At 46.4% G+C, this 23,404-nt stretch overlaps 1 protein-coding gene across 3 annotated transcripts in view; it reads left to right on the forward strand.

Moving 5' to 3' along the window:
• Nucleotides 1-23,404, forward strand: part of KIAA0586 (KIAA0586 ortholog) — an 813,007-nt gene that overhangs the window by 375,721 nt on the left and 413,882 nt on the right. For all 3 annotated transcript variants that reach the window (XM_078660379.1, XM_078660377.1, XM_078660378.1), the window contains exons 15-16: nucleotides 4,030-4,221; nucleotides 9,776-9,963. In XM_078660379.1, coding sequence (XP_078516505.1) covers nucleotides 4,030-4,221; nucleotides 9,776-9,963 — 380 coding nt within the window. The remainder of the gene's footprint in view (nucleotides 1-4,029; nucleotides 4,222-9,775; nucleotides 9,964-23,404) is intronic.

Genomic DNA, 23,404 nt, shown 5'->3' on the forward strand with positions numbered 1-23,404 from the left:
CTGCTCTGGGCACTATCAAGGGCTACCTTTCTGCCCTTTCCGCCTTCTTAAGGCTACCTGATCAGCCTTCTTTGTTCAAGTCCCCGGTTGTTAATCGATTCTTAAAGGGCATCACTCATGTGTTCCCCCCTGTTCCTTTCGTGATGCCTCAGTGGGACTTGAACCTTGTACTTACTTTTCTGATGTGCGCTCCCTTTGAGCCACTTCATAACTGTCCTCTCCGTCTTCTTACCCTTAAGACTGCTTTCCTGGTTGCCATCACCTCTGCCAGGAGAGTGAGTGAGCTCCAGGCTCTTTCATCCAAGCCTCCCTTCCTTTCTGTCCATCCGGACAAAGTTGTGTTGCGGACAAGACCCTCTTTTCTGCCCAAGGTAGTCACGGCCTTCCACATCGGGCAGTTCATCACCTTGCCCACCTTCTTTCCGCCTCCCTCAAAAGAGGCTCCACGGTCTGGACCCAAAACGTGCGCTCTCTTTCTATTTGGATCGCACACGCCAGTTCCGGGTGGATGACCAACTCTGTTGGTTACGTGGGCGCTAAGAAAGGACGGGCTGTGCACAAACGGACCATCACTCGTGGGTCGTATTATGCATCAAGGCATGCTTCTCTTTGGCTAAGAAGGAGCCTCCTGTTGGGCTGAGGGCCCATTCCACTCGGGCCACGGCGGCTACTACTGCCCTGGGCCAGGGGAGTCCCCTTGCAGGACATCTGTCAGGCAGCTACGTGGGCCTCGCTGCACACGTTCGCAAGACACTACTGCCTGGACAGCCAAGTCCGGAAGGATGGCTTCTTTGGCCGTTCCGTCCTCCAGGACTTTCTGGTGTGATTATTGGTTCGCAGGCCCACCACCGGGGTTGGTATTGCTGGGGTATCTATTCTAGGGTAAGGAATCTAATACTAACCTGTTTCTTTCAGATGCACAAGTTACTTACCTTCGGTAACGATATATCTGTAAGAAACAGTCGTTAGTATTAGATTCCTTACCGCCCCACCCATCCTCCCCGTTCTGCGAACCGATATCTAGGGTTAAGATCATCCCCTTTCAGGGCCCTAGTTTCATGGCACCAGTGTTGGTTTTTATCATGGTTCTGCGTTTCTGGCGCGGAAAAGCTGTGTATAAGAACTGACGTCAGCGTGCGAGGGCGGCGTCTAAGTACTCCGGCGACGTCATCCCAGCGCCAACGACGCCGACGACGGACGCGGAGCCGCAGACGACGCCTACCGACCCGCAGGGGTACTGCTACGCAAAAATTTCCGGATCCAGTCTGACGCCTGGGGATATTCTAAGGTAAGGAATCTAATACTAACTACTGTTTCTTACAGATATATCTTTACCGAAGGTAAGTAACTTGTGCTTGATTTTCTATCCCACCATCCTCTATGGTTATATTTTTAATGTAATTTGTTGGAGTTGCAACTATTTTGCTTTGTTTGCAATATAATGATATGATAATAAGTATTCATTTTACTGCTGACTATTCTGATTCAAGCATGTGAATCTATGAAAGATCCAATACTGGAGAAGAAAATAACTTACTTAGCTGTAACTATATTACTCTAGTATTGGTATTTTTCATAGATTCACATGTGAATCACCCTCCTCCCCTAGAGGCTCTCCCTTACTTTCGGGACTTTGTTTGTTCCTACTTGTGCACAAAAATCTGAGGGAACTAGCCTCCATAGGGAAGGTTCTAGAGGATGCTGTCGCCTGATTGGCTGGTGTCTAAGTTTGGTTCTTTTTTAAGGTCATAGATAGGCTATTAAATGCATGGCCTAGTGCCATCTTAGCCTATGCTACTAATGTAATGGCTTTGATATAATACCGTGGGACTCCCACTTGGACGTCGGGGAATAATTGAAGCATGTGGATCTATGAAACAGAGTTAAGTGCCTTATTTGTGTTCCTACTATACACTAAAACACTTCATATCTATTGCAGACTTTAAAGCCGTTGTCTCAAAGTAGAACAGTATGTTACCAATTGCCAATAAGTGGCACACATATTTCAGTCATCATTTAATTGACTTGATCAATTACGTTCAAAATGACATACAAATGTAATACACGAGTACTACACATCCTGGCATATAACTTAATGCAAACAAGGAATTGGTCCGTTTAAAGCCTTAGTGTGGTTGGCCTGGATTACATTTGAAAAAAACAAAAGTCCTCGTCTAGGCTTTGAACTGGTTTGGCTACAGATGAGTGACTATTTTGTGCCCTATGATGAATTAAACATATACTCATGAGCATGAATGCATAGTGTCAAATAAAAGCACGCAAAGAATTAAAATAAAATTGATAATTTGTGTCTTGTTTTTAAAAATGTATTCAAAGAAAACAATATTTTGTAGGAAAAAAATTATTGTGACCACCACCATGTTACAGTGGTCAGTGAAGAATTGCAGGAATACATCAGAAATAATCATTACAAAAAAGCAAAGTCATAGATGCTGATCATAAACAGATTGCATTCTAAAAATATTCCGTCAATCTTTTATGTATTTCAAGGACACCAGTTCCTTTTCTTAGAATTGAAGGGAGAAAGTTAATTGTTTTAAAAGAAGAATCCCTTTCTGTGGTATAGTTCAGTGAACTGCTCCTATAATTGGGAAGGTATTGGGGGAATAAATCTTATTGACCCCCGGGGCTGCTCGTTTTCTTTATTTCTACAATTTCCCTTGTTTTGTTGACTTTTTTTTATCCTACTTTTGGCTCAAGGGTCTCATCAGGACTAAGAGTCTAGTTGTTGGAAGGACACAGGGTGCACTGGAACCTCCTACTTTACATGAATGGAGAGGAGGGATTGATATATACATGACAGCTGAGAAGACGACATATAAGGCTCGAGGATGGCCGAGGAAATTTACCAAAATATGGGGCCCCTGGATGAAATACTATGCATTCCCCATAAGGGAGAAAGAGGCACTAACATAAGACAAGACATTAGTCACAGTACTAGGAACACGGAAGGAAACTTCGATATCACGGGTAAAAGTGTCTAGTTGGATACACTGGCACAATCTGGCCTGTTCAGAATTCATACTAGTGTCCTATGTCGATTGCTTTATGTTGGTCCTTCAAATATCAGTGATTGTGATGCTGTAATACTCTCTATTGAGTATTATGAATTGATGTTTTTGTCACAAGAGTCCTAGAATGCTGTACTTGTTTAGGATCCCTCCTACAAAGATCATCCTTTCTTTTGCAGTGAGATGTAAAGCGGCATGCACCACTTTTCTGCTCTATGTCCTCCTAGTTACCACATCGAGAGCACTTTTGCAACCCTCTACGGCTTGGGTTCTCCAAACCATGGGGGTACTATGGTAGATACTGAATTTGTCCATTTTTCTGCACTAAAAGTTATTACTACTTTTCATTGTGCTTCGTGAATTTGAGGAATGGAAAATTGGAAATATTAGTAATTAGATGTCCTCACTTTTTATTGATCGTATTTGGTTCCCATGACCCCATTCCTGAAGGAGAGAAAAGAATTGGTGTGCGGAGACTATGTGTGCACTTTGTGGGGTCCAACCTTTTAGATGTATGTGCACCATGGGTTTCCATGTATCTCATGATATAGTCTGTACAATTTGGAAATGCCTTTAGAAGTGTCAATACAGTGAAAAATGTATATCCAGTAGTTTGTTAATTTATCAGCACATATCATAAGCCCATTAGATGAAACTGGAATCAAAAAGTTTGCATTGGCCAGAAGACTTATTGGGCCATTCAAAATACTTTACTAAATATGTAAATAAATACATTATTTTAAGGTACCACCATGTTTCCTATTGACGTTGCTATGGCATCCATCACTGTAATGATCAGTTTTTGGAGAAGTGCCCCTATATGATAGATGTATTTATTTGGTACCATGAAGTAGAGTGATTAACTGCCAATAGCAACTGATTTGTCTTGGTATCATTTTACGATTGTTGCACTACAGAGCAATAACTTTTTTAATCCATCTTATTCCTTCAGACCTTTACTTTTAGTAAATGAATTTCTTACAATTACCTCATACAGGTGTCAAATTAAAGTCAGCAAGAACGCAGACACGCTCTTCCCCACTGAAGACTTTAATAGCAAGCCCGAAACCGCGTTCCATTTTGTCACAACTTCAGCAAGAAACTCAATATGCATTTAGCCCATCCAGAGAAATGCCCGCCTTTTCTGGCCCATTGGAAGGTCATCTAATACCGATGGCTATACCATTAGGTAAGGTGTTTGTTTCATTTTTGTGATTGTATACCATAAATTGTTATATGTACCTAAATATCTGATTGTCTGCCATTAATAGTACTTTTAGAAGTATTTTCCTATTAGTTATTCTCATTACATTGTGGGTTCCTGGTGACTGACACGTTTTTGATTATTTAGCATAATTTGTAGTGTGTACTGGACTACAGTTCCCCCAAGTCACATCAAACGATAATAGCAAAAGCATATGTCAATTGATTAATCTCAGCTGCCTCTCCGTGAAGCTTTACAGTTTCCATCACTTGGCAGATTGTTAGCCAGTTAAACCTCTCAGGGATTCCTAAAAGAATTTGTTGTATTGCATTTTTACATATACTTAAACCAATGAAAACCATATACCTCCTGCACAAATGTTGACAGGAGTATCATTAAACATGTTCAGTAAATGGAAAGTCATTAACATTTAGAGGTGGTATCAACATTTTTGATTATCAGATTCACTAATGAGAGGGCTTTTTAATGTAAGCTTCATATTATTAATGTTTTAATGAAGAATTTAGATACACCACCAGATTTTGCTGTTTGATATGTGAAGGTTGTGTTGCACACTTCCTACTTTCCAGTGTGTGCTAGAATGGTGTAAAACCTTGCACCTAAAACCAAATCATGTTTCTTTATAATAGAGTAAAATAGATCCTTATTTTCAATTAACACTTCACATTAAACTGCAGGCATAAATACAAACTGTGTTTGTTGTTTTTGTTATCTGTTGAACCTACGTACACCATTGGTTTTCTTGGCAGTTGTATCACTGTTACTAATATATAAAGCTTTATTGTAAAATAAATCTGATACATGTCTTCTAAAATGTAGGTAGGATAATTCAAGATGGCAGTAGTTCTGAAGAGCTAACCACATTATGGGAGGCAACAGTGAGACCGCCTGCCTGGCCACTTTCTTTTCATTGTTGCGTTTTGAAGATTGAAACCGCATTTCCTAAAATGTCAGCACAGCACATAGAACTTCAGTCTTTTATTTCAGAATCAGTGGGACCATACTAAAGGTGGAACTGTGAATGGCGCATACACCATAAATTAATCTTCAGGGAAGCCAATGCATTTTTTTTCATTTGGGATGAGATTATTGTGTATTTCAAAGCTCCCACATCTTGGTGCGCAGTGGAGCTTTAGCCCAGTTGCAGTTGCTAAATTCCTGTGTAGAATCCTGGGTAGAATGCATTTGTGTATTTTAAGAAAGGTACACTATAGCATTAAGCACTGAATTCAAAACCACTTCATCCACGTTAGAAGAATTTGCTGAGCATAAGGCAATTAGGAAGGGGATACTCACATCTAACGTGCAGGGAAATGAAAGACCTGCAAATCCTCACTCCTACCTACCAGTGGCACTTCCATCTTTTGACCATCTGAGGGGGGCATTGCTGTACATGTAATAACAAAATTGGAGCAATCAAATCAGGCTATCCAGTAGCTAAACATGAATGTTGAATGTGACAGTGAGTTTTTCTGGGGAAGTTAACAAAACAAAGAATATATTTTTGTACTGGAGTGGCTTGCTAGTACAACATTTTGTCAGTTAAAGAAAAAGCATTACAGCAATAGGATAGGGAAAGCCGGAAAAGTCCAAGATCCCATCAGTAGAATTGTATGTTTAACTTAGATGCAATGAGTATAAATATTTCTCCAGTATTTGAGGTGTCTTTCATAGATTCACATGCCTGAATCATTCCCTGTCGTCAGAGTGGGAGTCCCACGGTATATAAAAAAGCAATAATATGCACATAATAACCCAAATAATCTTGGTAATAAACAACCAGGAAGTAAAGTAGCCCTAAGCTACAAGAGAAAAAACTTCCACACTCATGACTATCCTAGTCATTTTGTATAGTCCAAACTGCAGCCAATCAGGCGCCAGTACCCACCAGAATGTTCTCCCCAGAGGCTCAGGTGCTCAGATTTTCTTACTGCACGTCGTGTGAAGGGAGTCTCCCTGAGCTCTGCTCAGTACTTCACTTTTCTGACTGGATTTCTATCTTTTAGGATGTCATCTACTAAAAAATCTCTCTTCAGGCCTTGTGAATCTTGTGGGAAGCTCCGGCTTTTTAAAGAAGATGCCCACAAAAAGTGCATCTACTGCCTATATCCTGATCATGAGGTGAGAGATTGTAAGATCTGCAGGACCTTCCCATAGAAGACCCTCGGAGATAGAGAAGGACGCCTTCTTCTGTGGCTACAGAAGATTAAAGACCAGGATAACCCTTTATCTGAGGTGGGAAGTGTGGCTTCAGGGTCATCTGTATCCTCCAGAAAGAGGATGGCTGAAGAAGATCTATCTTCTCCTGGGGCTAAAGTGTTGGGAAAAGTTCAGCCCTCCAAGGGCTCTGGCTTGCCTTCTACAAAAAAGGCTTCTCCACCTACTGGATCATCTTCTATTTCGCCCCCTAAAAAGACCGGAAAGTCTCTGGCGTCTAAAAAGCTTCCCGAGAAGGTTTGTGTATTCTAAGAAAGGTAAACTATAGCATTAAGCACTGAATTCAAACCACTTCATCCACGTTAGAAGAATTTGCTGAGCATAAAGCAATTAGGAAGGGGATACTCACATCTAACTTGCAGGGAAGTGAAAGAACTGCAAATCCTTACTCCTACCTACCAGTGGCATTTCCATCTTTTGACCATCTGAGGGTGGCATTTCTGTACATGTAATAACAAAATTGCAGCAATCAAATCAGGCTATCCAGTAGCTAAACATTAATGTTGAATGTGACAGTGAGTTTTTCTGGGGAAGTTAACAAAAAAATATATTTTTTTGTACTGGAGTGGCTTGCTAGTACAACATTTTGTTCAGTTAAAGAAAAAGCATTACAGCAATAGGATAGAGAAAGCCGGAAAAGTCCAAGATCCAATGAGTAGAATTGTATGTTTAACTTAGATGCAATGAGTATAAATATATATTTTGAGTGGGGATGTAGAATAAACATTCTTGCTTCTGTAACAGTAGCGAGGCCCACTGCAAAATGTTAACTAGGATACCTTGATTAGCAATAAGTAGCTTTATCCAGCAGTCAAGATCTACTCTAAATGTTTGTATAGTAATCGTCCAGGTACAGTAACAGTGACACACTTTAAATGTCGCTGTCCAGTCAATGGTATTTCTTTTAGAAGAAGTTACTTTATGCATGATCAGGATGGGTAGGATGATGAAAAGAAGATGGATACCGAACATAATTGTTGCACTTGGCAAGCTATTCAGGTTTTGGTCTCAATGTAATTTTATTGGAAGTGATTGTAATCGATCAGAACTGGTCAGCTCTGTTTGGATCCTTTAATGGTAACTCTAAGCCTTTGATCAAGGCTCTAGTTTTTGATTCCAGTCTGTAATGAACGATTCCCACATTTGATTTGTATTGTGTGGTCATCTGAGTCCGATTCCTCAACAACAGGTCATGGGCTTCTAAAGGAACTTCAGAGAGTACAAGCAAAGTTGCGGCTCTCACGCCAAAAGTCACCCAACTAGGTTTCACAGTAAAATGGGAGGGGGTAGTTGGTGCTAGAAATTTGAACCCCTAGTCAAAGTAAATCATGAGTCGTAGAGGGATGATTCCAAAGTGCTCCACACTCCGATTTAAATTTGGTAAGGCATCCCAATAATTCAGGTTTACTGTACATATTCCCTGAGACGGAGTCATTAACTAGGTCATTATCTTCATGCTACACTCCTGGCACAATCTGGCTACAGGGGCAAATGAGAACTTCCTGTGATGTGTAGGACAGTGATTGGTGTTTGGATCAAGTGATGATGAACTGTATCAAGCTAGATGATTTTAGTAGTCCCACTTATGTTTTCTGTGCAAATCATACGTGTAACCCATTTGACCAGAAATACAAGGATGTTTCAACAAGGAAATCTAAAGAGTGACCTATTATTTCTTTATGATAAAGCTCTTTAGGAGAGATTTTTAGCCCCCACCCTAGCATGACTCTCCTTATCTTGTTGTTAATAATCATGACTGATTTATACATTGAAGAAGCCCAACACTTTGCTGGCGTGTATGAGTTAGGTCTGCCTTAACGTGTAATTATTTTACTATGAACAAATTGCTCATCAAATCCTGATTCAACAGTTGCAAACTGTAGTCCTCATTAACTCCAGAAGGTTCAGTTAAAACCATGTCCACCTAAGGTACCAAAGATTTTTTTTAGTTTAAATACGAGACTCTGGATCATAAGTGCTGACCAAAGGCAATTGATCCAGAAGTGTTTCTACTTTCTAGCTCTTGGGAACAAGACTGTGAAATTTGATTAATCAGACATCTTGGCAAGAAACCTAAATCACCAATTTTATTGAGTAATAACTGGAGGCTCTTAACCACCCTAGCTAGTAATTCCATTTTAAATTGTGGGTAGTGTGCAAGTCACTCGCTAGTATTTAGCACCTAAGGAGCTTAATTTTGAAAGGTTTGTATGTGTATCAAAATAAAATTGAAAAGAAAATCCAAGAATGTTGACCTGCTTAACATCTGTGGTTATATACAGTACAGTTTTCACCCAATGTGCTCAATTTAAACATAGTCTACTTTGTAGGGAATCACAATAAAGTTTAATAAGGTGCTGTTTATCTGTACATTTGGTTCTATAACTTGTAATCTACTAATTAAAGTTGTCAATTTGAGTAACTTTGGGCATTTTATATCCAGTTCTTAAAAGAGGTTGAATTGAGTTTTCCCAAAATGTTGGCGGTAACATGAATAACACATGTTGGATGGTATCCGGACAATTGAGGCTTTCGACGCTTCTTAATTGATAGTGAAAACCTTGGTACATCATCTTGTTGCTAGATCTTACTGTTGGGCGAATGCACAGTTCATTTAATTCAGTAGAATGTGTTGCCAATACTTGGAAGAAGTCTTAAACTGGTTCACTAGGGTGACCATTTGGCCTTAGGGATGTGCTTAATGCTTTATCTCAAAGCGATCCATGTAGCTCTGCTACAGTCAGATAAGCAGCTCAGTGGTAGTTGGATAATAAGGGAAATGTCTAAAAGTAAGTTTCTAAGTACTGTCATGATTCTAGTCCCTAAAAGGCACTTGAGTATTTGATCCCATGTTCATGCTTTTAGTACTACTCAGATCTCTTCTAAAATTCCCTTTCTTACTATTTACTGACATCTCAAACTATTCATTTTGCTTCCACAATGTGTTGATTAGATCAGACCAGACATAGATAAACAACAAGAGAAGATGCCCTCAGATTGTTTAAACTCTTTGGTGAACCAGTCACAGTAGGAGTGGAGAGGACCAACTTGGAACTCTAACGATTCTTTAAAATAGGTTTTGGCTGTAAACAACACTTTCAAAAGCAGCATCACTAACAATTTAGTGATCACTAGAACTTTCACCCATTCGTATGTGAGTAATGTATTTTGTAGCTTGTATTATTCTTGAGGTAATAGCCAAGGGATCTGTGAAGAACCAGTTTAATTCTCTACTATTACTAAAAACAGTTTTGGGCACATTTGATTTTTATTTTACTAATAAATGCTTGTCATTTTTTAGGACAATCCCAAATGGATGTTGCAACACCACACCCTGCTTCAGTAGTTGTAATGAGACCACACCCAGTGACAGTGACTACATCAGTCCCAGACTCTCTTCCAAGGCCACAACCAAATGCACAAAAACCTAAGGTAGCTGTCATAGAGATGAAGTCAGAGAAAAAGGATCCACCCACACTCTCTGTGCAGGTATGAATCAATTCAAAGGTACTTTGATGGATCTGTGCAGCTTGTCAGATACAAATAATGGTTAGGGTACAGTTGGACAAATAGTGGCTGTAAGTGGCTGGTGGGAAAGGAATCTCATGACGGACAGATAGAATTTTATCCACAACAGTTAGGTTTTTCATGGGTTTTCTGAACTCGACCTCATCCTTGGTCAGGTGGATGTGTGGCTGAAGAGATTTTAAATTGGAATCCCAGCACAGAAATGGATCAGTTCAAGGCACATTTTCCAGACTAATGAGTAGCAGGTGTTTGGCAGCAGGATAGGTCAAGCAGTGTTTAAGCTTAGAATGGAAGGGAGGCCCAGTAAGTGTAATGTTTTGGGAAAATGTACCTTGGATGTACCTTGAATCTGCTCAGCTGCTGGATCTCAGCATAACCCTCCACTGATTCACTGGATTTGAGTTTCACCCATGTGCCAAAGGAAGGACACCGTGTGAGCAGGCCTTAAAAAAGCCAGTGTTGCCATTGCCACCCGATTGTAGAAATGACAAGTTTAAATTTGTTTTCCACAGTGGGATGAATCTCATTTTAATAGACAAACTTATGATTTGAACAGAAAGGAGGGACTCCGACAACTTTCCACTATTTTTGAAAAACACCAGCAGCATATTAGTATCTAAGTAACACAGGGCCACTCACCCCACCATGCATAGCTATGTCGAACAGTTGAAGGGCCTTTTCCATGTTATCTCCAGTACTTCGCTCATGTGCAATGGTAACTTTTTCCACTTGAATTAGGGAAGCCATCACCTCATTCAGTCTATGCACCAAAGGTTTAGTAAAATATTTCTCATCTAAATTGAGTACGGTTTTAGGTGAGCAAGATGAACAATAAGTAAGATCTTTATGTTGTTTATGGATCAACAATATTGTCGCCTCTTCTATAGAAAGGCTTATACATTAGTACTCACTAAATATATTAAGTAATTTTGTTAGAAAGGGGGCCTAGCTGTTGGGCAAACGTCCTGTAGAATGCAGTTATGAAACCATACGACCCAGAAGCTGTAGCCTGTTTATACTACTAATTGTGCGCAATGCTTCCTTTACGGCAGTGGTCTTTAAATGTTTTAATGCAGCGCCACCCTAAATAAGGAAAAAATCATGCCCCCCCCCATCAGAATGTTTTACAATTATTCGATTAAATTGGTAATCTTTAAATGTGTCTAGACTTACTTAAACATTTCAGTGGAGTTCTCATATCGTTTTAAAACTGCATGGTTGCCAAACATACTATTCTGGCCTTAGTAACATGTACAAGTAGCCACAGTGTGGATATTAGAACCGGGGGTGGGGACTCTGAGGAATATTTGGAGTCCCTTCCCTTTTGACCCTTACTCCCAGCTAGGGTATAAATGATAAGATGTTAGTGATCGCCCATTACAGAGCGGTTTACTGCTGCTTGATTACAACAAAGCACTGTTATCAGCATAATGCTTCTTTTGGCCAGAGCCTGGTGGACACCACAGGTATCACTTGAGGCCCACCCCCAGTTTTAAGACCCCTGCTTTACGGTGATCAGGCCGCAAAGTAGTCTGCATCTGTCTTGCAAAGCTTGATTAGCATTGCATTGCAGAGTCCCAATACAGTTGTTTGGCCTGCTCATCTGAGGTCTCTCCTATCTAAAGGGTCTGATAACAATACTGAAAGCCCTTCTGTTTCTCTACTCATGATGTGTGCCTATTCCTCATCTTGTTTTTTACTTCTGTAGGCTTGATGTGCACCCAGATTATTTAACAGCAGTCTGCTCCTTGTGTAATTCTATTCCTCATTTCACCAAAATTTAATTTGTGTTAACCCCCTTGCAGAGCCGTATTTATTTATTTAGTTATTTATTCAGTGTTTTCTATCGCGCGAACCATACCCAGGGTATGGGTGTTAGAGCGCTTTACATTTAAACTGCCTTCAAAATCAGCAGATATCAGTTCTTTCACATTAAAAGCATGTCTATGAATTCCATTAGCATTGGCATATATTTATCCATACATAAAACAAACTTAATGAGGAGAAAAAGAAATCAATTCAATAGATTACAGTCTAGATTGTCGAATCGTACATTAGATTTAAGATAGGGTCATTCCTGATTCTTCTATATCCAAGCTGGTTATAGAATTGTTATGTTCACCACATTGTTTGATATGAGAGAAATGTACCCATCAGAAAGGACTTGGTCTCCTTTTTGAATCGTGGAGAATAGGTGATTCTTCTGATGTTCGGTGGGAGCGCATTCCGAATCCTTGGTACAGTTCCTGTGAACGCTCTAGCGTAAGTCTTTTTCTTACGGAAGAATGCTGGTTTCAGTAGAAAATCCTCAAGCCTTAATGTTTACTTGTAAAACCATTTCCCCATAAAGACAGTACGCTACCAGAGGCCAGGTGACCTTTTGCTGAGCTTCCATCGCTGGCAACTCTTGTGTACGGTTAGTCAACAAAGCATCTCTCAGTGGTCTCAGACTAGCTATTTTCAGGATCCTTCTTTCAGTTTATCCCACCGAATTTGCCTCTAAACCTCTCCCTTGTCATTATGGACTAGGTATTCCTTAATCTAGCACCTAACAGTGTTGATTACAGCTTGATCTTTTAAAAGGACTTCTTTCAGTCTCAATCTCGCCCTTCACTCCATCTGCCCTTGATTTGGCCAGTTTAATTTCCCAATTAATGGGCGACAGTCGGCAAGAGTCCTAGGGCTTAGGTCTTCTATTGACCCCATCGATCACAGGTCTACTAACAGAAAGCCATTTCCTGATTTTGGTGAGTGAATCACAGAATATTTAAAGCAATTAGTACCAAGAGGGTGCCTCGAACAGTCCCATATCCTTCTACCATTGTCTCCCTTCCGTGGAGATTGCCACTCTTCCTCTCTGCCATATCCCACTGTAGGCACATGACAAGACTAAAATCTCCCCTCTGACCAGCAGTCATGAGGCAAAGTCTGCTATCTTATAGACTGCCTATGACAAAAAACATCTCTTGTTCCTGATGGTGAGTGTAGTAATATGGTCTCTCTGCGACCCATTGACCACCAACTAGCAGCCTTCCTTATACTCCCTAACCCCCGACTCAGTGAAGAAACACAAATGCCCCATGAGCACTCTCAATCCTGCTACCTACAGCGAAGTGTGATAGATATATGTCATTAATAGAACAACCAGGGTGAAAGTAGCATCTGGTAGGTGCTTAATAGAATTTTCCACCTGGAAGAAGCAAAGATCTTTCTTAAAACCATCAGGAAAATCCTTCCCTTCCTTTCCAGTGATAGTAGGAAAACGGTGGTGACAGCACTTGTGCTGTCCCGCCTTGATTACTGCAATAGCATATATTTGGAAGCCCAGCAGGGAGTTCTGAACAAACTACAAACGCTACAAAATGCTGCTGCCCGACTGATTACGGGCCTACCGAAGTTTGCATCGGTAACTCAGGAACTAAAAAAGCTACACTGGCTCCCAATACGGAAACGTGTCATGTTTAAGGCTCTCTGTATGGTATTTAAGGCAGTAAATGGATTAGGTCCATCCTTCCTTCAAGAACACTTCCTACTGTACAAACCAGGGCGACAATTAAGATCTGCTAATAAAAGCCTGGTCATGACTAACCGTATTAGGAAAGCCCGATGGGGAGGCCGCAGCTTCTTCCATGGAGCAACCAACATCTGGAATGAACTGCCCCTTGCCCTTAAACAAAGTAATGACCTCCTAACCTTCAGGAAAAATATCAAAACATGGCTTTTTAACCTTTAGTAATTTTCTTTGCCTCTGGGAGATAACTGTATCGTTTTAGCGCCAGGACACCGCCCGGTAACAGTGCGCTTAACAAATGGAAAAAATAAATAAAATAATAAATAAGGGCAGTTGCTTCCTACAAATTACTTGGGAACTTTGTTGGTATATTGAGACCCTCTTACATTATAAGTGGTGACCTTGGATGAGTATGTAATGTATAAAAGCTAGTGTGTCATCTAAACTCCCTTCACCCCACTCTCCACCAGGAAGGAAGACTAAAGTAGAGCAATAATCTGGGTGTGTGACCTCCGCATACCTTCCTTCCACCTCAATACTCTTCCCGCAATGACACAATCTTGAGAATATGCATAAACTCTAGAGCACACAGTCTGTATATCACTCTATAAAATCTCTACAGGGAGACGTCATCCAAAGTGTGTGAGACAAATTAGAACGTGAACTAACTTCCATTAACTTGCCACCATGAACATAGATACCTTGATCCTTTTTTGTAGGTCCAATGTCTTTTGACTCTTTCTAGACCCAACCAACAGGATCCACACTCCGCATCAAGATATATGTTCTATACAAGTTAGTTATTCCTGCAGTCTCAAATTACTTTAAGAAGATGCTGTATCACTTCCTCTCCGCTCACCGTGCTCGCCACCCAACCTTGAAAGTTTCTGATCCATCATGTAACTACTGCCTGTTTTGGCTAGATTGAGGCCGACCGCAACCAGATATTTTGGACAAGTTGAGCTACTCTTCTGATTCCAGCTTCAAGATGGGCTGCACCTCTTCCAGCAAATTGAGAAAATGTTACATCTGATAGATTTCTTACCTTTGAATTTTCAAGGTGTCAGACTGGATCTGAAAGATTTTTCGTGAGCAGTACCTTTGCATGCCTTTAGGTGGCATAGTTCGGCTCCTTGTGCATCCTTCGCACCAGGAGTGACGTCTGCAGCACCCGTATAGGTGCCTTGACGTCAGTTCTTTTCTTTCCGCGCCAGCCTGTTAACAATCAATGCTGGTAACAGATTCGCATCTTGGTTGTCTGTGGTGCCTGGAGCTCAACCACGAGCTGAAGTCGTACTCCGACTGCTGTGCCATGAACCCTAATGCCTTGCGGTAGTGGTCTTTAAAACTCACGGTGGCTTGACAGGCTATGTTGTGACACTCAAGGTCCCAGTCGAGGGCAAGGTCCCGGGAGCGATTGCAGAGTCTGAGATCCTCGCACTACTCCAAATCCTCTAGACATTCGGGTAAACGTTGACACAAGAAGAAGTAGTTGAAGAGGTATTCGACTTCTCTTTGTCTGTCAGCTGACTAGACGAGTGAACGTCACCATTTAAGGCCTGGGCAGACTCCTCAACTCCCCGACTTTCCGGGTGCCAGAACAACCCCCGCACAACTAAAAGTTTTATGAGGCCATGCACCTCATATTTCGGCAGCTCGACCCCACCAGCACGCTTTTGGGCCCTGCGGGATCAGAAGGGGCCCCATCTGGATCTGCACCAGAGGCTTGTGCCCGAAGGATCTGTTCCTGGATCTGGACTGGCGCCGGTTGCATCATCTCGACCTTCCCCGACGTTGACTCTACTGGCGGTGCCATCACCATTTTGATCCTCGACTACAATACAGAGCCGGACTTTGTATCCAACGCCAACAGGATCCTTTGCTCCCTGGAACCTCAGCCCTGTTCGCTTAGGTTATGATTCGGGGAGGAATGGGAGGGTTCGCTGAACCCTGTGGAATATCAGACATGGGAAGAAAACTCAAACATGGACTGGTGTGAGGAGCTTGGTGAAGACAGCGGACTGGATACTTCTCTAGATACTGGTATGATTTCTCCTCCTACCATGGCTATAGAGAGGGGAGCTTCTTATGCAGTGGTGGTGTGGATCGCAGCTGAGGTCCTCGACCTTCAGTTGCCCTGAGTGGCAGTCAATACTAATGTATTGACAGAGGTGCTGCAACCAGGAGTCCTGCCATCAGACCAGCTACTCCTGTTCAATGACGCCCTCACTGATGTCCTTTTGGGGACTTAGTCCAAACCCCACACAGGGGCTCATGTTGAGAGGGTGATTAGCCACCTCCCGGTCCCATGGGACCCAAACGTCCTCACCCAAACCCCTACTTCAGAGAGCTTGGTGGCCCAAGCCTCGACATCCCAAGGTGCATTCCCTCCTGCGACCCTCGATAGGAAATTCAAGAGGCTGGACTTTTTGGGGAAGATGATGTCTGGCATTGCAGTCCGTGAACACTGTATGCCTTTTGGGCCATTATTGACGTGCTCTGTGGGACACAGTTGTGCTGGTCTGGCCAACGGTCTCAGCAGAGGCCTGTTGACGATGGGAGAGATGCAGTGAAGTTCACTATCCATTGGACTTAACACAACCAACTCTCTGGGCAGAGCGGTTTTATCGACGGTGGCCTTGAGGCACCACGCCTGGTTGAGGACGACTGGCTTTTCCGGGGATGGCCAATCCTCTCTTATGGACCTGCACTTTGATGGTACCTGCTTCTTCAGAAACGAGGCAGATTGAGTGCCGGAGTCCTTAAAGGACATTTGGGCTACGGCCAGGTCCTTGGGAATTTCTATGGCCCCAGTTCACCCTTCATCCTCCTTTCGTGGCAATGGAAGGGGCTTCCAGCAGTTCCAATTCCGTCCCAGCCACCGAGCTGCGCGTGCTGCCCAGCCTCTGCCTGGCCAAGGGCGTAGTATCCACAGACCTTGTGGGTCAGGCAACCAGTGGTCTGGTCATTCCATCCCCCCTTCCCCCCAGCAGCTGAAGCCTCCAAACCCTCCTAATCTACCAATAACTAGCATGGGCATCCAGTTGGCGGCAGGTAGGAAGCCATAGAGAGGGTGACAATGCCAGAAGTAGGTTGTAGTTGTTATTCCAGCTACCTTTTGGTTCCCAAAAACAACAGAGGATTTTGCCCTATCCTAAACCTGTGGGCCCTCAACTTTAGCTCAGGTCCTGTCTGCCCTGGACCCAGGGGACTGGATCGTAGTGTTGGTCTTGCAGGATGCCTATTTCCACATTCCCATCCTGCCTGCCCACCGGCGTTACTTGTAGTTCATGGTAGGCCACAACCACTTTCAGGTCACTGTGCTCCCTTTTGGCCTTACCAGTGTCCCTCATGGGTTCACCATGGAGGTGGTTGCAGCTCATCTGCGGAGTTCAGAGGTGCCAGTCTCCCCCTATCTCGACGACTGGCTGTTGAAGGCCAGCTCACCCCAGGCTGTTGTTTCCCACCTCCAGACTACGGCGAGCCTCCTGCACTCACTGAAGTTCACTATCAACATGCCAAAGTCACACCAGACTCCTCTCGCACTCCATTTCATTGGAGCTGTTTCTGACCAAAGTGCAAATTCAGGCTTATCCTCCAGAGCAGCGAGTCCAGGATATTCAGGCTATGATACTGATGTTTCAGCCTCTACCCTGGATTTCGATGAGGCAAACCCTGAGGATGTTGGGACTCATAGCCTCCTACATTCTGCTAGTAACTCATGCCCGGTGGCATATGTGGGCTCTGCAGTGGGACTGAAGTTTCAATGGGCACAGCATTAGAGGAAACTTTCTGACATGGTCCAGATCTCGGAGGGAATGGTGAAAGATCTCCAATGGTGGCTCACAAACTAAGTTTTGGTCAGAGGCTGACCCCTCTCCCTTTGCCAACCAGATCTCACAGTAGTGACAGATGCCTCACTCCTGGGATGGAGCTGACATCTGGATGAGGTGGAGATCAGAGAATTCTGGTCTCCAGCAGAAGCCTGACTCCATATCAACCTGCTGGAGCTCCATGCAACTGGCTTTGAATGCCTTTCTGCCTTCCATCAAGGGAAGGCTAATGCAGGTGCTCACGCACAATACCACCACCATGTGGTAATGCAACAAACGGAGCGGGGAGGGTCAAGGACCCTTTGTCAATACTCCTGTCGTCTGTGTACATGGCTTGAACAGCTCGGCATATCCCTGGTGGGTTAACTCCTGGCGGGCTCTCTGAATGCCAGGGCAGACAAATTCAGCCGTTGATGCCTAGTGGATCACAAGTGGCATCTCAAACTGGAGGTTGCGCAAGGTCTCTCTCAATAGTGGGGAGAGCCTTGGTTAGATCTGTTTGCCTCCCCTTAGAACGCCCAATGTCAGCAGTTTTGTGTGTTGGAGTTTCCAAGGCACCTCTTGCTTGGAAATGCTTTTTGTCTCAAGTGGAGCACAGGCCTCCTATACACCTTTCCGCCCATACCACTCCTGCCTTGAGTTCTCCAGAAGATGAAGAACATCTTGGTCCAAGTCATCCTTGTGGTTCCGGATTGGGCACTGGGAGTCAGGCATACCGAGCTACTGAGCATGGCCATTGATCCTCCGATCAGGCTGCCTCTTCGGGAGGATCTTCTGTTGCTGTAGCAGGGGAGGGTCCTCCACCCGAACCTGTCCAGTCTCCGCCTTCTTGCATGGATCCTGAGCAGCACCAGTTGACAGCATTCGACCTTCCTCTCGTAGTCTGTAATGTTATTTTGCCAGCCAGGCGTCCCTCCACCAAGGCTGTATATGCCTGCTTTTGGAAAACATTTGTGGCATGGTGTGCAGAAAAATACATTAATCCCCTTTCTGAAGTTTTACTCTTCATTCTTTCCTTTGCCCAGCAGGGCTAGGCTCTGGGCACTCTTAAAGGATATGCGTCTGCTCTTTCTGCTTTTTTGTGGCTGCCTGCCCAACCCTCTCTGTTCAAATCCCCTATTGTACATAGGTTTCTAAAAGGTCTTATCTGAAAGAAACAGGTTAGTATTAGATTCCTTACCTTAGAATATCCCCAGGCGTCAGACTGGATCAGGAAACTTTTGCGTAGCAGTACCCTTGAACGTAGGCGTCGTCTGCGGCTCCTCGTCCGTCATTGGCCCCGGGATGACGTCGCTGGAGTACTTAAGACGCCGCCCTCGCGCGCTGACGTCCGTTCCTATTTTTTCCGTGCCAGCAAGCGCCGATCCGGAAATAGTGGTATCCTTAGACAATTTTTGTCTAAACTTTTTCGATCATTTTTGATCTTTATTCGAAGTCGAACGACTCCGACGGTGCCGGTAGGGATGCCCTGGTTGAAGCCCTGCCTCAACTGCAACCGACTGATGTCGGTTACCGACCCCCATCGCCAGTGTCTTCATTGCCTGGGGCCCGACCACGATGACAAGTCGTGCCCCGACTGCCGGGCCTTAAGGTCGAAGGCTAGGCGGGAGCGGTCCCGCAAGCGCCTCGAGCTCCGGCAGTCGGCCCGCGCCGTTCCAGGTCCCGGTCCGGAAGGTGGTCGAGGGACCGATCGCGGGGCCGCTGTCATCACGGCTCGGAGGATCGTCACCACTCCTCGAGCTCCAAGTCCTCAGGTAAGAGGCATAAGAAGTCGAAGAAGCGACATCGCTCTTCCGACTCCCCCCCCGACGCTCGCGGGACGAGGCCGGGGGTTCGGGCATCGCTGCCTGCTCCTTACCCTCCAGTCCCTGGGCAGAACGCGACGCCGGTGGAGATCGACGCCTTCCTCACGGCCATGAGGTCGCTCACTGCTCCGTCGGGTTCCGCGGCGCCTTCGGGCTAAACGGCCCCGACTGGGAGCCCAAGCGGGCCGGGTGCCTTGGCCCCGGCGCCGTCGGGTGCTTCGGCCCTGGTGCCGTCGGCGACTTCGGTCCCGGCGCCGCAGGGCCCCGCTGGATCCCGTTCCGGATCCGGGTCGTCGCCGGTCGACCTTACGACCTCGCCGGCGCCGGCCCCTAGGGTGTTGCCTCCGGCGCCGTCCACAGACGACGTCGTCCCCGGTCCCCCCCTCGACCCAAGTCCGACGCAGCATTCAACGCCGATGGGAGATTTCTTCTTCTATGAACCAGCCCTATCTTTTGACCCTGAGTACCAGGAGATGGGGGCGAGGCGGATTGGGAGGGGTCTGAGGACCCTCTGGCAAGTGAGTGCCAGTCTTATCAGGACTGGGCAGGTGAGCTAGGGGATGCCAGTGGTTTCGACACTTCGCCAGACACTGGTTTTGTCTCCCCTCCTACCGTGGATACGGAGGAGGGGGCTGCCTATAGTGTGGTGTTGACACAGGCGGCCAAGGCCTTATCCCTTGAACTCCCCGTCGCGGCCGTGAGGACTAACCTCCTCACTGAGCAAGCTCTTCGAAGCCTCTGTTGCCGTTTAATGAGGCCTTGTCTGACGTTATTCTGGGCACCTGGTCCAGGCCCGCTACAGGTCTCCCTGTAGATAGGAGCGTGGCCAGACGCCACCGCCCTGCTCCGGGCGACCCTTGCTCCCTGTCCACCCACCCCACTCCCGAGAGCCTGGTCATACAGGCTGCTAACTCCCAGACCGCATTCCCGACGGCTCCCCCGATCGGGAATCCAAGCGGTATGAACAGTATGGCAAAAAGATGTTTTCCTCCCTGAGTTTGGGGTTGCGGTCCGTTAACACCGCGTGCCTCTTGGGCCATTATACCCACTCTCTGTGGGACACGGTCGCGGACGTGCTGCCACAATTTCCGGAGGAGGCCCGGACTAAACTCGCCCAAGCCTTTGCGGAGGGTCGAGATGCGGCACGGTACTCCATCCGATGTGGGCTGGATACAACGGACTTGCTGGGTAGAGCGATAGCAACGATGTTGGCGATTCGTCGCCACGCCTGGTTGAGGTCTGCCAACTTTTCGGCTGATGTCCAAAACACCCTTATGGACATGCCGTTTGATGGCCGTCGCCTCTTTGGCGACAAGGCAGACAGTGCGCTTGAGCGCTTTAAGGACTCCAGGGCTACGGCCAAGTCCTTGGGCCTGTCGGCCCGCGCCAGCAATCTGCTGCCTTTCGCCCCTTTCCTGGCCAAGGAAGGGGCGCCCCCACACGTCCTGCCAACCACGGCCCGCAGACTAACATCCAGCGCGGTGGCGGATGTGGTAACCGCCGTGGCGGTGCCCGGGGACAACGGCGAGTCCAGTCCACATCTACCCCTGCAGCATCCGCCTCAAAGCCCTCCTAGTCCGAGCTTTCAGGCCCACGTGACGCCAGTAAGGGGGCAGGGTTCGCCATCACCTCCTCCACTGGCGCAACATCACATCGGACAGGTGAGTGCTGCAAATCTTCCGAAGGGGCTACTCCCTCCCCTTCGAGGCGACCCCTCCAGCCATTCCACCGCAGTACCACCGCGTGTTGGGGGATCACTTGAATCTTCTGCGAGAGGAAGTTGCGGCCCTCTTGGCCAAGGGGGCCATCGATCGCGTTCCTGGCCAAAAGTAGGGTGTGGTTGTTGTTCCCACTACTTTCTGGTTCCCAAGAAGGGCAAAGGGGGCCTAAGCCTTATCTTGGACCTGCGGAACGTCAACGGCTTCTTCCGGAAGGAGTGGTTCAAGATGCTGACACTGGCTCAGGTCTTAGCTGCTCTGGACCCGGGAGACTGGATGGTAGCGATGGACTTGCAGGACGCTTATTTCCACATCCCCGTCCTGCCGGCCCACCGGCGCTACCTGCGGTTCACAGTAAGCCACGAGCACTTTCAGTTTATCGCGCTCCCCTTCGGCCTTACCAGTGCCCCCGGGTGTTCACGAAAGTGATGGCGGTGGTCGCAGCTCATCTGCGCAGGTTAGGGGTTTCAGTCTTCCCCTACCTCGACGACTGGTTGTTGAAGGCGGACTCACCCCAGACAGTATTCAGCCACCTCCAGGCTACGGCCGACCTCCTGCACCTGCTGGGGTTCTCCATCAATGTGCCGAAGTCGCACCTGTGTCCCTCTCAGAAGCTCCTCTTTATCGGAGCGGTTCTAGACTCGGCGCAGTTTTGGGTTTATCCTCCCGAACAGCGGGTTCGGGATATTCAGGCTCTGATTCCGATCTTTCAGTCTTTATCCCGAATCTCGGTCAGGTTGGCGCTGTGGCTTCTGGGGCTGATGGCCTCCTGCATCCTTCTGGTGCATCATGCCAGGTGGCGTATGCAGGCTCTGCAGTGGGACCTGAAGTTTCAGTGGGCCCAGCATCAGGGCAACTTGTCCGACCATGTCTTGATCTCAGAGGGCACTGCAAGACAGTTGCAGTGGTGGCTCACGGACCGATATTGGGTCAGCGGCAGATCCCTCTACCTACCCCAACTGGAGCACGTAGTTGTGACGGACGCGTCCCTCCAGGGCTGGGGAGGCCACATGGGAGAGGCGGAGATCAGAGGCCTCTGGTCTCCGGCGGAGTCCCAGCTCCATATCAACCTTCTGGAGCTGCGGGCGATCCGTCTTGCACTGAAGGCATTCCTCCCCTCTGTCCGGGGGAGTGTAGTGCAGGTATTCACGGACAACACCACCGCCATATGGTACTGCAACAAACAGGGCGGGGTGGGGTCGTGGACCCTATGCCAGGAGGCTCTGCGCCTCTGGCAGTGGCTGGAACATCAGGGCGTGACCCTGGTGGTTCAACACCTGGCAGGTTCGCTGAACGCCAGGGCGGACGAACTCAGCCGTCGGTGCATGATGGATCACGAATGGCGTCTGAACTCGGACGTTGCGCAAGGCCTCTTTCAGCAGTGGGGAGAGCCCTGGTTAGATCTATTCGCCACAGAAGAGAACGCGCAATGTCATCAGTTCTGCACGTTGGAATTTCCATGGCGGCACTCACTCAGAGACACTTTTCGTCGCAAGTGGAGTTGCGGTCTGTTGTACGCCTTTCCGCCTATACCACTTCTGCCCAGAGTGCTGAAGAAGATCAGGCGCGACCGGGCCCAAGTCATCCTTGTGGCTCCGGACTGGGCATGGAGGTTCTGGTATCCCGAGCTACTCAGCATGTCTGTCGATCCCCCGATTCGTCTACCCCTTCGGGAGGACCTTCTGTCGCAGCAGCAGGGGACGGTCCTCCACCCGAATCTGTCCAGTCTCCACTTACATGCGTGGAGATTGAGCGGCAGCAGTTGAGGCCATTTGACTTGCCTCCTGAAGTCTGTAATGTCATTCTGGCAGCCAGGCGTCCCTCCACAAAATGGGTATACGTCTGCAGGTGGAACAAATTTGTGGCATGGTGCACAGCAAAGGCTGTGGATCTCCTTTCTGCCCCTCTTTCAGAGGTTCTCCTCTTTCTTCTTTCTCTTGCCCAGCAGGGCTCTGCTCTGGGCACTCTGAAGGGCTACCTCTCGGCCATTTCCGCCTTCTTAAGGCTACCTGATCAGCCTTCTTTGTTCAAATCCCCGGTTGTAAATAGGTTTTTGAAGGGCATCACTCATATGTTTCCTCCAGTTCCTTTTGTGATGCCTCAGTGGGACTTGAACCTTGTTCTAACCTTTCTGATGTGCGCTCCCTTTGAGCCACTTCATAACTGTCCTCTTCGCCTCCTTACTCTGAAGACCGCTTTCCTGGTTGCCATCGCCTCTGCCAGGAGAGTGAGTGAGCTCCAGGCCCTTTCTTCTAAGCCTCCTTTCCTTTCAGTCCATTCGGACAAAGTTGTGTTGCGGACGCGACCCTCTTTCCTGCCCAAGGTAGTCACAGCCTTCCACATCGGGCAGTCTATCACTTTGCCCATCTTCTTTCCACCTCCGCATCCCTCGAAAGAGGAAGAGAGGCTCTACCGTCTGGACCCAAAATGTGCTCTCTCATTCTATTTGGATTGCACACGCCAGTTCTGGGTGGATGACCAACTCTTTGTTGGTTACGTGGGCGCTAAGAAGGGACGGGCGGTGCACAAACGAAC

Source organism: Lissotriton helveticus, chromosome 9, assembly GCF_964261635.1.
Source record: "Lissotriton helveticus chromosome 9, aLisHel1.1, whole genome shotgun sequence".
Lineage (NCBI taxonomy): Eukaryota > Metazoa > Chordata > Amphibia > Caudata > Salamandridae > Lissotriton > Lissotriton helveticus.